At 34.3% G+C, this 18,426-nt stretch overlaps 1 protein-coding gene across 1 annotated transcript in view; it reads left to right on the top strand.

Annotated features, from left to right (window-relative positions):
• Positions 1-18,426, top strand: part of tmprss15 (transmembrane serine protease 15) — a 157,186-nt gene that overhangs the window by 75,563 nt on the left and 63,197 nt on the right. Inside the window, exons 12-13 of the mRNA XM_039746291.1 lie at positions 2,613-2,712; positions 16,675-16,825. Coding sequence (XP_039602225.1) covers positions 2,613-2,712; positions 16,675-16,825 — 251 coding nt within the window. The remainder of the gene's footprint in view (positions 1-2,612; positions 2,713-16,674; positions 16,826-18,426) is intronic.

Raw genomic sequence — 18,426 nt, 5'->3', positions numbered from 1 at the left:
CATGGAGCTCCTATGGAGTTTAGTTTTGTGTCACAGTCAGACAGAACTTTACACTTAATGGATTTGGATATGAGTTTAATGTTAGTGGAAGCTTACTACACTACATGTTTTACTATCTGGTTTTGTTTTTGTATAATCAAAACCAGATACTGAATATGAACAATTTTACACAATTTTATAATTTTTTAAATATTTTCTATGTCATTTGTGCTGAACAAATGATAGCTGACTGTTGACACTTTTTATCTTTTCCTTTTATTGCCTAGAATGGGTCAATTTGTAATGAAATTTAGATGAATTTTAAGGTTTGAGGGTTTTTTACTCAGTATGTCTACAACACACAATATATCCCTCTCCAGGACAATGTGCTCATAATGAATGCCTTCAATATTGCATTCATAAATGTCCAATACTGGGCTTTGTTATTTTCTACCAGCCATATTGATCTCTGATTCCATCTCAGGAACATACAATTTATAGACAGAATTTTGCCACTTGCAGGCCTGAAAAGATGTCAAAAATCAGAAAACAGATTCTACTGTGTCCTGACAGGTGTGATCATGAAAATCATTGGAGCTTAGGAAGAAAATGACTCTTAGATGAATCAGTGTGCAGACTCCACCTAGCTGTATTGAGGGAAACAAAGAAAAACAAGCATGTACTGTAGTGTGAAGGTTAGGGGTGGTGAGACTTAAATAGCCAAAGTATAAGAATGTTAAACCTTTAATGAGCAGAGGAAGAGCAGGTAATAGGAGTGTGGACAGACACAAAATGACAGAGACAGCATCTGACATTAAGAACAATATATACTGTACATTATCTAAACCTGTTTATCTAGAGTAGGACTGCAAGAAACCTGGATCCTACCCCAGCAGGTATGCATTGCAGGAAAAATCCCTGATATGCAATATGTATGATATGGCTGATGTTAAAAGCAAAAAGAATATGATATTTCAACTATCTATTTTGGGAGAGATAGAAACATTGAAAAAAGGGGGACAAGTATTTTAAAATACTGTATAATTCTGCAGCTGGATTAATTTCACAATATCGGGTATTTTGTGCTATGAATATGAACTAAAAAAGATAAATGAATAAATATGGAATAAATGCAAAAACACATTAGAATGTTTAGTTTGCCATCACTTGGCAGACTCTTTTTGCCAACTCAGGTATTTTATAAAGTTTGTATCGCTTCGGTGTTAAATGACATTTTTAAAGCAAAAGTGATTGACCTTGTCAATTTTCAAAAATAGGGAGTGGACTCCCCTAGACTTTCTCATATACTCAGATATGGGGATGGATATCTAAGGAGTAAATCACAAAACAATGAGTATATTTTTTATATTATGTACATTAAAGAACCATCAACAATGAATCAAATCAAATGAATAATATATTTAACAATTATTATAAAAGTAAAGTTAAATAAATTGGACTCTACAGCTACATAGATAAAAAAAAAAAATTGAGTATGTGTTCAAGTACCACTTCCAGTTGATGGATTTGGCCCAAAAGTTAATACAGATCTACAATTTTGGTGTAGCAAACACATGCCGAATTTCATCCATCTATCTCATTGCGTTTTTGAGTAATTGTGTTTACACACACGCAGACACATGCATACACAGATAATTCCAAAAAACAGTATTTTCGCACTCAGGGAGGTCTAAAATGTCAAGATTAATTAAAATCTCAAGGTCGAATTGAGAATTGTGCTGATACGAGAAAGTAAAATGATATTTCCTTGCACCTTCCCTGCAAAGTGGCAGGTGAATTATTGTCAACAAAAAGTAGTCACCTGAGAAATAAACTGAAATGTTACTCTCTCTTGATTTTTCTGTCCATACGTTAAAGGTTTTGTTGACCAGCACATTACGATTTCAGGCATTTGAATTACATCTTGATATACACAAGCACAAAGAAAGGCTTCACATAAATCATTTTTTGTTTCACATGCTTTACACACCGGTATTCAGTTTGCTCTGTCACTGCAAGTGCTGTGTGAACATCCACCCTCTGTCACCAGCCGTTCACTATATGCGGGTGGCTCATGGTGGATGACTTTCTGTTTTAGAGATAAAAGTTACAAGGGTTAAAGACTAACTGCAAGAATATAGTTTCTTTTAGTTTTTGCTTTTCATTTCAGATTTGTAAATTATTTTATTTCAGTTTACGAAAATGTTTTTTTAATAATAGTTTCAGTTTTGATTTTAGTTTTCGATAACTATAACAACCTTGCTCAGCTTTTCCCCATTGATGCATGGGTCTCATTTGGCTTTTGACAGTTTTAAGGTAAGGAACTCCCTGTGATTTTAACACCCCTTTTTGTAATATTTATTGGCAATTTATTTCGAGATTTTAAACCTTCACCACCAGTTTTACAGTATGTGGTATTATTATGAAGAGCACTATCATTTTATCTGACTATCAGTTATCATTTGCCCTTTTCATCCTTGGTTACGACTATCGATGGCTCTGGGTTCAAGCTGCCAATGTGCAGCTAACCCGGACTGTCACAAGTCTACATAACAACTTTTTCCATGTATTTATTGTAATGTGCAGTGCAGCATCTCATATTTATGGAGAATTTCCTATATTTACATTTGCAGGGTTCTATATTGCCACTAATCAAGAGCCAGGAATAATGAGTTATAACCTCATTAGTCTTGCCCTGAGTTCTGCCAATCATCCAGAATGTCTAAGCTTTTGGTAAGTACAAGAACTAGGTATACAATATATGTAATCCAAATATATATTCACTGTAGGGGCCACTATTTTTTTTTCATTTCTATATAAGAATTAGATCTCAATTTTATGAATGCATAGGTTAAGTGTGAAGATGATACTGAAATCAAGATATTAAAAGATATTTTAGGATAAGCAAAGCTTTACAGAGTGGATGTTTGGCAAATCTTAAGTATAATATACCCAACCATTAACCCACTTAATTGAATTTTAATTGCAAAGGGCAGATGCCAATCAAAGCAAAATAACGTATAAATTGGGACAATACCTTGGATATGACACTATAAACTAACACATACAGTTGTGCTTGAAAGTTTGTGAACCCTTTAGAATTGTCTAAATTTCTACATAAATATGACCTAAAACATCATCAGATTTTCACTCAAGTCCTAAAAGTAGATAAAGAGAAACCAGTTAAACAAATGAGACAAAAATATTATACTTGGTCATTGATTTATTAAGCAAAATGATCAAATATTACATATTTGTGAGTGGCAAAAGTATGTGAACCTTTGCTTTCAGTATCTGGTGTGACGCCCCTTTGCAGCAATAACTTCAACTAAACATTTCCTGTGACTTTTGATCATTCCTGCACACTGACTTGGAGGAATATTAGCCCATTCCTCTGTACAGAACAGCTTCAACTCTGGGATGTTGGTGGGTTTCCTCACATTAACAGCTCGCTTCAGGTCCTTCCACAGCATTTCAATTGGATTTGTGTGCCTAGGGTCGTTGTCTTGCTGCATGACCCACCTTCTCTTGAGATTCAGTTCATGGACAGATGTCCTGACATTTTCCTATAAAATTCTCTCATATAATTCTGAATTCATTGTTCCATCAATGAAGGCAAGCCATCCTGGCCCAGATTTAGCAAAACATGCCCAAACCATGACACTACCCACCACCATGTTTCACAGATGAGATAAGGTTCTTGAGCTGGAATGCAGTTTTTTCGTTTCTCCAAACATAACGCTTTCCATTTAAACCAAAAAGTTCTATTTTGGTCTCATCTATCCACAAAACATTTTTCCAATAGCCTTCTCGTTTGTCCATGTGATCTTTAGCAAACTGCAGATAAGCAGCAATGTTTTTTTTGGAGAGCAGTGGCTTTCTCCTTGCAACCCTGCCATGCACACCATTGTTGTTCAGTGTTCTCCTGTTGGTGGATTCATGAACATGAACATTAGGCCTTCAGTTGCTTAGAAGTTACCCTGGGGTCCTTTGTGACCTTGCCGACTATTACCCGCCTTGTTCTTGGAGTGATCTTTGTTGGTCGACCACTCCTGGGGAGGGTAACAATGGTCTTGAATTTCCTCCATTTGTACACAATCTGTCTGACTGTGGATTGGTGGAGTCCAAACTCTTTAGAAATGGTTTTGTAACCTTTTCCAGCCTGATGAGCATCAACAACTCTTTTTCTGAGGTCCTCAGAAATCTCCTTTATTCGTGCAATGATACACTTCTACAAACATGTGTTGTGAAGAGCAGACTTTGATAGATCCCTGTTCTTTAAATAACACAGGGTGCCCACTCACACCTGATTGTAATCCCATTGATTGAAAACACCTGACTCTAATCTCACCTTCAAACTAACTAATCCTAGAGGTTCACGTACTTTTGCCACTCACAAATCTGTAATATTCGATCATATTCCTCAATAAATAAATGACCAAGTATAATATTTTTGTTCTCATTTGTTTAACTGGTTTCTCTTTATCTACTCTTAGGACTTGAGTGAAAATCTGGTGATGTTTTAGGTCATATTTATGCAGAAATATAGAAAATTCTAAAGCGTTCACAAACTTTCAAGCACAACTGTATATATTTAAAATATTGTTTAATATTCTAATTTATATCATTATATACAGAGAATGCAGAATTTAGTATTACCTTGTAATTTACTTTAGATTTGAAATTTCTTTATTGTAAAAGTTCAAATCATCTTAGCAATAAACAGGTAAAAAACCCCTGGAGAAAATGCAGTATGCTGTATAAGCAGGATAGTAAAAAACACAAAAGTAAAATAAAATCAGTTAAAGCAAAACTAAGATATTGTCTAGGTTATGTCAAAAACATTAAACATTTGCCAAAAGCACATCTTATATAGTAGCAATATGTTGCATAAATGAGTCAGAAAAAGAAATGAATTCAGTAACAGGAAAATAAAATGTGATGGTAATAACAAAAATAAATCCAAAAAATGTATATTTGTCTAACAAAAAGACCACCAATTATATAATTAATTTTAAATGCAGTGTAATATATATACACTTAATAAAGCATATGGAGCAAAAATTATGTAAAGAAAATTCCAAAGATAAATACACCAAAATGTAGAAATATCTTGTTATTTGCTTTATTATTGGGCACTGCCTTGCAAATTGCTTTATAATGGACCTTGATGTGAAAGGCTGTATATATAACACATTTTTTTCCATTGTGATATACTACTGAATAAGGAAGTAAATGCTAGTCTGGTTTCTTGAGCAGCTTTCACTTGTATGAAGGGCCTTAACACTGGTGAGAAGAACTTTTCTCGATAAGAGTGATGTATGTGGTCCTGGGTTAGAATCATCGTATCTGATTTCGGACGGTTGAATCTACATGATTTTCACTGTGCTGGTAGATGCAAATTGGTTGCTTTAAAAGAAGAAAAAACATTTTTCAACAGAATATATACTTTATATATATGGTAAATATTGATAGAGAGTAAATAAAGTCAAAATAGTAAAAGCAAAAAAAATAAATAGAACATTTACACTACAAACCTCTGTTAAAAGGCAAACAAGATGGCAATGAACCCTGACTAAAAAAGTTAAAGGTCTGGTAACTCAAAGATTCCATGTCAGTTGTTCTTTTCAGAATGTTCTAGGTGATGCATCAGGAATGGATACATTCCTTAATTCTCAGTAACCTGCTCCTTTACCGTGTGAGTAGAGGCCATTTCAAGAAAGAATACGGTAGCATGACCCGCTGACAGTCAAAGAAAGTTTTCATGTAATTGGTGAGTTTCTGAATATGATTGGTGTTTCTGGCAATGTATTACAATTAGAACCCCCTTTAGTGCACCTCAAAGCTGCTTATTGAAAAAATATCCTTCTCTTAACATGTAAATCAACTGTGGTAACAAGTGCGTATAAGAAACATTGTGGCCAAGTTGACAGGAGATATACAAAATACAGCAATAAGCATGGTCAATCTAAAATGCCAAACATTTAGAAAAAGGTGAATTTTGTAGTGCGTGGCATTTGAGAGGCAGTAGGTATTCTCCATCTGTCTGTATTTACTTGTTCATTAAGAAACTTTTCCTAAGTGTTTGCAATATACATTGTAAAAAAATTATGTGTTGGTGTAAATTAAAAAAATTATGTCAAGTTGTAACAATCAATTGAAGCAGTTTTTCTCAACGCATGTTATTATTTAATATTAAAATGTTTTTTCATGTCAGTTCAATTTTTATCAATGTTCAACCAAAGAAAGAATTTTATTTGAGGAAACTTAATTTCTTCCACTCAAAAAGTGGTATTTCCTTTGAACAAAAAACTAAGTTTTAATTTTATGTTAACTAATTATGTTTTTTATGTTAACTTATAGTTTAAGTTTCATTCAGCATTTTTTTTAATTGAGCATATTTAATTAGAATGCATCCAGGACCAACCAGCAATTGAATTAGTTTCTTCCTAATTAGTTGTTCTGTTTCACAAACATAAATGAAGTACAATAGACATAATAGTAAAACTGTTTTAGATTACTGAATATTTGCAACACAAAAATATTAATTTTTTGATTATTCCTTGAACATGTTCTGAATATTTACAGAAAAAACATTTCTCAAAAAATACATATATACATATTAAACACACAATATATTTTATATATTACATATTATATAGTATACTGCATATATATATACAGTATATATATATAAGCTTTTCACAAAAAATGTTTATAAATTATACATAAAATATCTATGAAATAATTATATATACATATACTGAATACACCTTATACTTTGTACATTGCATAACATTACATAGTATACATAAAATGTATGTGTGTGTGTGTGTGTGTATATATATATAGTGTATATATATATATATATATATATATTACTTTATATAAAAAGTATATTGTATTATTATATTACATAAAAATAAGTACTCAACCTAAACCAGACTAAGTAGCTGATTAACAACAATTAAATACATAATTTCACATTTTGAACTTTAACGTCCATGAAGATGGAAATGCAAAAAGGAAGGGATTAACAGCAACAACAACTTCCCTGGTAAACAAAAACTAAATAATGTCCTGGAAAAAACTTGAAGTATACATCAAATTCAAAAAGCAAGAAATAATATTATCCAAACAACAAACAGTTTGTGGTGTAGTCTTAAAACTTGAACATAAATATATTCATCATCAATTAATCTGTGCTGAGAAGCTTGCTGCTTAGATTCTGCACTCTGGGAGATTTCTTATTTCCGTCCAGTTCCATAAAAACTTTTTGGAAAACTTCACAAGTGGATTTTAATTCCTTAGGGTATCTCAGGTTTATTTTATACATTAGACCAAACAACATTGCACAAGCTGCTGCAACAGGCTATAGTCCATTTAGCACCTCTACACCTTCAATAACAATGCCAACTTCTTAGGCATGTGAAAGGGTCCTTCACCCTCTTTACAGGTGACACATATGGCCTTTGTGAGTGTCTTCATTTCTTTTTTAGCATCGTCTCCTACTGTATCCTACAAGAAAAAGATAAAGATGCACAAATACTCATCCATTATGATACAGTGAACTTTGAGAAAGATAAATAAACCCTAGAAATCATTAAAGCATTGAATACTAATGTCTTAGTGTCATATAAGTAGTATGTTCAAAATACCAAACAATAAGGCAGTATATCTTGCACAAGTGACTATACAGAATATTACATCAGAATTGTAACTGAACATACTGTGAAATCTAGTAGAGGAAAAACACAAATCTGTGTTAATAAACAAATAAATAGCATAAATGAATAAGGGTAAATTGCATGCTAAGCCTTATCAAATATTCTTTGATCAGATCTTTGTCATCCTCACCAAGGTAAATAATAAGGGACCTCAGCACGTACTGTCTTCTGATGTTAACGTCATTTTTCTTGATGCAAAAGTACACATTTATTAATATTCACTGACCCAGAAATTTATAACAAACAAACAAACAAAAAAAAACAATTCATTTGGGCCAAAACAAAAAAATATATACATTTTTGCCAATGATTTCAAGATCGCTGCCTCAATGCAACGCTTTCAAATTCTAAAGTAGACATCAGAGTCACATCAGCTATTACCGAACATTTGCAACTATTGTCTACTCAACATAAATAAGTTTGTTATGTTATTGTTACTATACCCTGATAGCAACAGCAGTACATGTGTATAATGCTTCACTGTCAGTGTGGCAACCAAGTCAGAACTTTTCTTTTCAATTTTATTGCTTTATAGTCATTCTGGTGTGTGTTCAGTCCAAACTGTTTGTGTATATTTATTTATTTACATACCTATTTATTTATTTAATCATTTATTTATCTACCTATTTATGTTTTTATTCATTTAAAGAACTTCTTTAAGAAGCCAAATTTCCCCAGGGACAAATACATGCCTGTCCATCTATATTCATGATGACCTGATGAACGTCTAAATTTATTTCTGTCTTACTGGACTGATACCATCATACTTTTACATAATCAGTTATATAAAACACATAATTTTAACAAAACAAAAATACATTTTGAATACATTAGAATGACCAAGGCAATAAATATGCCCATTATTGTAATAACTAGCAGAATACCAGGCGCAGCGGAGAAGTAGTGTGTTAAAGAAGTTATGAAAAGAAAAGCAAACATTTTAAAAATAACGTAAGATGATTGTTAATGTAATTGTTTTGTCATTGATATGAGTGTTGTTGTCATATCTATCTATTTATATATATATATATATAAATATATATATAGCAAAATAGCTGCGATTGGCAGCGGAGAAGTAAAAAGAAAAGGAAACATTTTAATAATAACGTAACATGATTGACAATGTAATTGTTTTGTAATTGTCATGAGTGTTGCTGGTATATATATATATATATATATATATATATATATATATATATATATATATATATATACACACACACACAGACATATATATATATACATATATATACACATACTGTATATATACACACACATATATATACATACTGTATATACAACATATACATATCTACATATATACTGTATATACACATATATATATAAATCTACATATATATATCTACATATATATATTAGGTGGGACTCGATTAAAAAATTAATCCAATTAATTAGAGGCTGTGTAAGAATTAATCTTGATTAATCGTATGTAATCGCACACGTAAATTTGCCCCAAATCGCAAATGTTTTTTTTTTATTTAAAACGGTTTTAGTGGGCTTACAGAATCAAATAATAGACATGGACATGAATATTGTAAACTGAAGCTGTTTTAATTTCTGAAAAAAGCTTTTAAACTGCATTTGAATTCAAAACAGAAACAAAAATATCATCCCTGGTTAAAATTGGGCAGACTTAAAAATAAAGTGGTAGTTTAAGTACTTTAAGTACATTTTCAGAATAGTATTGTCTTTAAATAATAATAACCAAAATTTCACCATAAAGTGCAGTTTTTCTTCTTAAAAAATAAGTCAGAAACATAAAAGGTAATTTGACCAGCTTACTCTTTAAACTCTGAGTAACATTAGCCAAAATTATTTTGTACATTAGGCTAAAACAGTGTGATCATTGAACATTTTGTAATTAGATGTATTTAGAATTACTAACGGTCACGGAAGTCCAATGATCCCCAGTAAGAGCCACAAAGTCCGCTTTCTGTAATGCATCTAATTTTGCTTGCTTTTCAGTGTGCACAAAACCATGCTTTTATCAAGGCTTTCGGGTAGTCGAAATGATCAGTCGTAGGAACGCGCTTTATTCCGACTCTAACATTTTTGTAGCTGTGATGTGTGCATCAGTGTAATGGATGTACCAGGAAATCATGCATTGACAAAAGTTCCCGATTGCTTGGAATTGAAAGTGTGATTAAATGCGTTATTTTTAACGCGTTATGGAGTACATGCATCGAAGCTTCTCAACTGTGCTTGTGCTAAGAAAGGGAAAATTTTAAAAATAACGTAACATGATTCTGCGTTAACCTAATATTTTTCATACGTCCCAAACCAAGGAGATGGGAAGGTAAAATGAATCGGTAGCGCGTACATAGTCAGTACATCCCTCTCGAATCGAACCTCGGCGTTAGAGGCTTAAGACTCTACAATTGCGCCACCGCTTGTCTATGCTAAAGTATGTATTGTAGATCGGGCTATAGATATACATTTATATATATATACCCGTGTATCGAGTGGAGAAGTAGAAGTTATGAAAAGAAAAGGGAACATTTTAAAAATAACGTAACATGATTGTCAATATACAGTAATTGTTTTGTGAGTGTTATTGAATGTTGCTGTCATCAAGGATTTGATTATCATTATTTCTTTCAATCAGGCTCGTATTTGTACAATGTGTTCAAGTTACATTCCGTGTTTGTCAATCGCTGTAAAGATAAGAGGTTTCATTCATCGATTAGTTCCTTACTGCATCAATAAACAGCTCGTCTTCCTTTTATCTGTGATGTGACAAACTGCATGCACGGGTTTTTTTTACGCTGTCTTCCTTTAGCGGACATTGACTTTTTCCACGTGTGCTTTGTTTCCACAGTAGCTGCATTTATGAATATGCTTATCAGACGCTTCATATTTTTGCTGCCTTTTCAATTGTGTAATTCGGTTTTGTTCAGCTCTTTGGAACTGTTGCTTTTATCTGTGCACTGCATCAGTTCACGTGAGCCACTCGGTGTACTTGCATGAAGGTTCCCAGCTGTGCTGGTGCCATCTCGTGCTATGTCCATAGCTTTATTTAATGTTACCTTAGTCCTGGCACTTAAAACTTTCTCTCGCAGTTTCGCTGAGTTTGTGTCAAACACCACCCTGACCATCTCATCTTCCTCTCCATAAGCACAGTCCTTCACCCGTGAATATTTACCCGTGGCAGTTTGCTATTGGATTGCCGCTGACGGATGGCCTTATATGGGCAGGCACTAAATTACAAACGCCAGCGGCAGCCTGTCTATGAACTTAATTTAAAGTGTAGGTTTACATCGTGCTTTGTTTCCAGTAGCAGAACTCGCTTCTTATTGTTTCGCTGCCTTCTCAATTATATAATGCATGTTTTCTTGAGCGCTTTTTGAGGTCTTCCTGGTTTTCTATGTACTGCGTGATTACGTGGGAGGCGTGATGATGTCACACGAAACTCCCCCCACGGCGTTGAAGCTCATCTCCATTACAGTAAATGGAGAAAACTGCTTCCAGTTATGACCATTACGCGTAGAATTTCGATATAAAACCTGTCCAACTTTTGTAAGGAAGCTGTAAGGAATCAACCTGCCAAATTTCAGCCTTCCACCCACACGGGAAGTTGGAGAATTAGTGATGAGTCAGTGAGTGAGTGAGTGAGTGAGTGAGTGAGTGAGTCAGTGAGTGAGTGAGTGAGTGAGTGAGTGAGGGCTTTGCCTTTTATTAGTATAGATATTGGTACTATATCTGGTTAATACTTAAAACCTGGGTTTGCAGTGTGCCTGAACACACTGTTACTACATACGGACATTTTCCAGTTTCAGCTGCTGACACATCACATTCTGACCATTAAGAGGGCTACCCTATTAACCTCAAACAACTCTTCAATACAGAATGTACATATCAGCGTTATATATATTCAAACAGGGATACCCTAACCCCACCATGCTCAAAGAAAACATTGCTTGTAATTGGGAGGGTGGAAAAGAAATTGCTACAACAGCCCTGGTTAACACTGCATACAGCTAGTCTTATACAACTTAAATGCAGTAGGATAACACCAAAATGATGGGGCATATTGATTCAGTCTGCATTTTTACATTATGGCACTTAATATAAATAACGATGATGATTAGTTACGTTAAATCTTCTCAAAACTCATTAGAATGTGTTTCTTAACTTGAACTTTGAACTCTCAGAAACGAGAGTGGTGCAACAAACTTTAAAGTAATTTATATTTTGCTCACGTCAGTCCAGAAACAAATGAGGCAATTGCAACGATTAAATAAGAAATTAAAGGGTACGATATGTTATTTTAAACCGAGCTATTTTTGCATACATTACAAGAATATTTCACATTAATGGTGTCGCTGAGATAATTTTCTGTAGTTAAACCTTAACTTATATCACAGCTCTACTTAAACAGTGAATAGCAAATATTCACAATTGTAGGGAAAAACAAAAAAACAAACAGATTTTTGAACTTTATATCACTCCAAATAATCGTGCAATGTTCAAACTCGTTCTACACACGCCTCAAAATCAGAACTCAAATATAATGGCGCCAGTCGCTGCTCACTGCACAGTTGTTCATGAATTCTTACGATATGAGACTATTAAGGCCGGACATACTGTGTACTGCGAGGCGTCAGAAAACTTACAAAGCGATTTTTGCATTAGACTAAATAGAAGAAGTTATGTAAAGGTTTTTCAATTGTGAAGTAAGGCAAAAAAATTCGTTAGGTGAACAAACATATTAATATAGTTCATTACAACTACTAAAATTACCTTTTTCTCTTTTTACAGTGTAGAAGGATTTTTATGTGAAGATACATTTACAGATGAATAAAAGTCACTTTAAATTGTAGAAACTTGGCTGCTCAATGTCAGTCTTTCTTAATCCTATGGTACCATCACAGTTGCAGTGACACCTTGAGAAGCACTTCAATACAAAAAGGTTTTATCATTAACTTTTATCCATTTATCAAAGTACATTAGAATAATAAAAAAAATTGTACTTGCTGTGAGGGTGAGTCAGATTAGCTGTCTTCTAATATAGCACCATACATAGCCTTGATAATAAAAGGTTTTGTATTCATTCTTTGATTGTAATGAACATGGCTATTAGGGGTTCTCCACTGCTTGCTTCATTCGCCAACCCCCAGTCTGCGCTAAGTGCCAGCCACTTTGTGTCTCTGCTGCTCGCGTATGAAGGGGGCTGAACGCACCCAAGGAGATGCGGTCACTGCTCAAACCCCTTTTAAACGGTGATATAATGGTAAACAAATGCAGTTTTTTAACCTCCACTTTGCTCGATCAGCTGCTGGCTTGCTGTTGCTGCCGTGCCACGTGATCTGCGCCTCGCATAGTGCTTCAAATATTTAAAAGCCTGTACAGCAGCTGTCCTACTCTTTGTCTTTTATTTCTGCCCCGGCATAGTTAAATCTCTTGGCACAAACTCTTGTCTCGGGATGTGAGTTCTGGATATTTTTAGTTTACAATTTAAAAGCGGACTAAGAATCTAAAAATCTAATAACATCACATTAAAGTTCGATAAATATGGAAAAGAATGATACCAAACATATATACAGTATGTAGGTTTTAAAATAAGCCCGATTTTAAAGCGTGACAAAAAAGTGACACAAAAACATCACATAAAATTGTTGCACTTTTAGGCTTAGGATTTTATATAGATACGGAGTAGATTATTCAGGTCAGGGCTGCTTTTTCTGGAAGCATTGTAATGCTAAGAACATCATAAACTCTGTCTTAAGAATGATCAATAATTTGAAAGTGTTTTTCAAAACCCATCAATAAAGTGGCATGTTAAGCCCTTCATAATCTACTTGGTCACCACAAAGCTTGTAATTGCTAAGTTATTCTTAACAGGCTACTCCTTCTGCTGGCCACAGCCACAGACAGAGAAAAGAAGCAGGAAAAAAAAACATGGAAGGATAGGAGCTGAGGTTTGGTACACTTGGAAAGAGATAGTACAGCTACAATAAAGAATGCCCATTTAGAAGAATATTCATTGAATTATGTGCCTTTGTTTCCAACAATCACCTCATGAGCATTTACACGTTGTTTAATTAACCCAGTAGGATTATAACTGGTATCCATACTGTAATGAATCTCTGCACTGAATGCACTGGTGATTTTGCAATCAGAACTTTTATAAATATTATGGCAAGGTATCTTAGGTGTACCAACAGATTCTTCATCTTAGCCAGTTCGACAGGGTGTAAAATGCAATAATCGGGAGTCTGATGGTGTACAATGATAGTTGGTGTTCCCTTCATCCATACCTGTTGACACCTGCAACTAACAGTCAGGCAGTGAGGAAAAATGTAATGCAGCACATCAATAAACATGCAGCATAGTGGAATGCATTGTATAGACATACTAGTTACTGTGTTTGGAAAATGCTGTTACGCTGTCTTCATAAATCGTGTTCTTTTGCAGTGCATTATATTCATTGTTCTCTATATTTGACAAGTAAACACACTGTGCACTGTCCAAAGAAGTGTGTGATATTTAAAGCATAATGGAATTTATTTAATGATTGTAGAGCATTAACATATAGACAATTTACAAATTGCCACGTGGCTATTTAGGTGGTGTATATTCACCTGAAGGAAAGTAAAACAGGTTATAATGTGCAGACTTACGGCAGGTTTCTTGATGACAAATGGTTGAGTCATTCACTCACGCTCTCCTCACTAGTTTCTCAATAAGCTCTTTCATTTGTTTCTTAATTGTTATAAGAAAATATAAGCCTCTTTTATATATAATCCAGGGTCTCCAACTCCAGTCCTGGAGAGCTACTGTGGCTGCAGGTTTTCATTCTAACCCTTTTCTTAATTAGTGACAAGATTTTGCTGCTAATTGACTCTGCGTTAATTTTAATTGATGTACAACTTAAGAGTCAGGCCCCTTAATTAAATTTTTCCTTAATTAGCAGCCAAACAATATTAAGACAAAAATGTACCAACACATAAACAATGACCTCGCCCACTGCATAGTAACTGAAAATAAAGAAAGATGAAGGTCTCAATAATGTTGATCTGCTCAAGTCCACAAAACATTTTGACAGTGCTCTTAAAAAGAAAATCAACAGTTTTGGAAATGTCTGTCATGGCAGAATGAGCGCCATTGAATTAAATAACGGGTTTAATTAGCAAAGAGAATTGGCTTCAAATTAAAAACTAAATGAAGTGAAGTTGGTTGGAGTTTGAGGCCCCACCTTAGTTGGTCATCTATTGGTTCACTTCACATCAAAGTTATGTTTAGGTGCTGTTTAAGGAAAAAATAATCAATTCCACAGTCAGAGTCTCAAGAAAAGTCTATTAAAATAAATGGAAATAGTTAATTAGCAGCAAAAACTGGTTACTAATTAAGAAAAGAGTTAGAATGAAAGCCTGCAGCCACAGTAGCTTTGCAGGACTGGAGTTGGGGACCCTGATATAGACAAAGAAAAGGCACCCACAAAAACAGTTGCAAGAATTCCTTTACTATTTCAAGAAGAACACAAGCACCACCTATATACACATATATCTAATGAATACAAATGGTAGGGGCAGACATCACTAACAGTTAACAATATACATATGACATCTCATACGAATAACTGTGGTCATCTAAAATTTTAGTGAAAGTAGCAGTTTAAAATGGGGATCAGATGAGAAACAATGAAATGCAATTGTAAAGTAAAGAGGACATTTAAAATATACCTTTGTAGTAAATAAAGTATGCAAGAAATATACAAGAAAATGAATGTCCAGTCTTTTGGTGCAAATCAAAAAAAAAAGAAAAAGAAAAACATACTGCAGTGATTAAACTATTGTCACTTGTAACACATTGTTTTTAACATGAATCAACAAAGTACTGTGTGTTGCTTTACGGGGAATGTGCATTGTCTGTGACTGAAGGAGCAAAGTTCTAGGATACCTTAATATTAAGTGATAAAGTTAATGCAATGGTCGTAGTAGGTAAAAGTGACAGATTAGTCAATATAGCAGACCAATTAGTTGGATTTGAAAAGAAAAAAAGATGGTCTATAACAGTGCATCACATATCTTCAGAGAATTCTGTAAGGCACCACCTGACCAATGCAAAGCTCTTATGCATCTTGTGTAGCTCTTTTGTTTTGCTTATGTAGCTGGCAACTTTCCAACACATTTCTTTATAATGAGCTTGCTGAAGCACATTGCAACAGGACAAACAATAATTCAATCAATAACACTTTTCATACATTTATGCTCCATATCAAATCAATATCTGCACCCTTTCAATATCCAATTTGGAGATTTACAGTATATAAACAAAAAGCACAATATAAAGTAATCCCGTCTTTGGATGTTGAAACATCAGAAAATGTAACATAGGCCCAGTTTAATTTATTTTCATACACCATTAATAAACTCTTAGCAAATTTTGAAACGGCTTTCAACCATTCATCACAAAGAAAATTTGATCTTTTCTTTTTTATATAAAGTAAGGCATCCTTTTCTGACTGACATACAGTACGTAGAGTAGTATGGGAGTCCTCCAAGTGAGCAAGGTAAGTCAGTAAATGAGAGATTTCAGGCTAGGTTTTTTTATGACAGGTTATTGACCAACCAGAGTCACTCTGAATAATGCTGGTAGAGGGTTTGGGATAATTGCTTAAAGATCAAGGAAAAGCTAAATTGTTACTTACTGTAGATATTCCTGCTTCTCACTATTACAATTGCTAGGCAAATGGGACATGTGGCCAATGATAAATAATGGAGGAGCATGGCCAAAGCTGTAATAAAAGATGTATTAAACCACTTGCTTTATAACTACCAATTTTCCTGCAAAAGGAATAAAACAATTAAAAGTAATATTATGCTAAAAATGATAGTGCTGTTTCTTGAATTTGACTTCTGAAATCCATATTAGCTTTATAAAAATAAAAGGAAAAGCTTGTTTGTGCTTTCTTAAATAATACCTTATCTGTCTTTTTTTATTTTAGGTACCATATGTATGGATCAGATGTCTATCGTTTAAGTGTGCTTCTTGTCAGTCCCTTGGGAATAACAAGCACTATTTTTGAAAAAATTGGCAACTATGGAGACCACTGGAATTATGCTCAGATTACACTAAATGGAACAACTTATTTTTCTGTAAGTACCTTTTTCTACTGACTCAAAAAATACCAGATAGGTTCATCCAGTATATTTTAAAATTTTCTTTATTACTGAAAAATCTAATGGGTAACAGTGTTAACTCAGTTATTATATGTTCTTTACAATCTGCTTTACGACTTTGTAAATGTGATCCTTTCACCCATCCATTTTTATTTTTCTAATTCTGTTTCCTAAGGGCTGGGGCCTATCCCAGCAATATTGGGCACAAGTCATGCGACAACCCTGGACGCAGCAATATATATTTATATACAAGACATATTTTGTAGTGTTTTAATTTTAAAATCTTGTGTTTAAGCTCTTTAATACAAATACTGTATTCAGAAAACTGGATAAAAACCGGATCTCTGTTAGACAGGATGTGGTAACCTTCACATGATAAAATATTAAAACAAGTAAAACATGAAAATTAAATACAGCATTAGTAATTACTTAGGTGCATCTAAATGAGTAATACCCTGCTAAAATATAACTTTTCATTATTTGATGTCTTTTTGTTATTAAGCATGAATATTAGTTAAAAATCTATTAATTATAAATGTTTCCTAACTGAACTAGATTTCAGCATGTATTATGACAGCTTACTTGTAAAAGGCACAGTAATTTCCAATTTTTCTACCTATTGAATACAATTGATGAGCCACAGCATGAAGTTATGGGAAAGAGTAGTGGAAGCTAGGTTAAGAAGTGAGGTGATGATTAGTGAGCAGCAGGATGGTTTCATGCAAAGAAAGAGCACCACTGATGCAATGTTTGTTCTGAGGATGTTGATGGAGAAGTTTAAAGAAGGCCAGAAGGAGTTGCATTGTGTCTTTGTTGACCTAGAGAAAGCATATGACAGGGTGCCTCTAGAGGAGCTATGGTATTGTATGAAGAAGTCGGGAATGGCAGAGAAGTACTGTATGTAAGAGTTGTACAGGATATGTACGAGGGAAGTGTGACCATGGTGAGGTCTGTGGTAGGAGTGACGGATGCATTCAAGTTGGAGGTGGGATTACATCAGGGATCGCCTCTGAGCCCTTTCTTATTTGCAATGATGATGGACAGGTTGACAGACAAGATTAGACAGGAGTCCCCGTGGACTATGATGTTTGCTAATGACATTGTGATCTGTAGCGATAGTAGAGAGCAAGTTGAGGAGACCCTTGAGAGGTGGAGATATACTCTAGAGAGGAGAGGAATGAAGGTCAGTAGGAACAAGACAGAATACATGTGTGCAAATGAGAGGGAGGTCAGTGGAATGGTGAGGAAGCAGGGAGTAGAGTTGGAATGGGTAGAGAAGAGTGTCAGGAGTAACTTGTGACAGACGGGTATCAGTAAGAGTGAAAGGGAAGGTCTACAGGACGGTAGTGAGACCAGCTATGTTATATGGGTTGGAGACGGTGGCACTGACCAGAAAGCAGGAAACAGAGCTGGAGGTGTCAGAGTTAAAGATGTTAAGATTTGCATTGGGTGTGATGAGGATGGACAGGATTAGAAATGAGTACATTAGAGGGTCAGCTCAAGTTGGAAGGTTGGGAGACAAAGTAAAAGAGGTGAGATTGTGTTGGTTTGGACATGTGCAGAGGTGAGATGCTGAG

The sequence above is a fragment of the Polypterus senegalus genome, chromosome 2 (genome assembly GCF_016835505.1).
Source record: "Polypterus senegalus isolate Bchr_013 chromosome 2, ASM1683550v1, whole genome shotgun sequence".
Lineage (NCBI taxonomy): Eukaryota > Metazoa > Chordata > Cladistia > Polypteriformes > Polypteridae > Polypterus > Polypterus senegalus.
The sequence above is the reverse complement of the archived record's forward strand: the minus strand, read 5'-3'. Positions and strand labels throughout refer to the sequence as shown.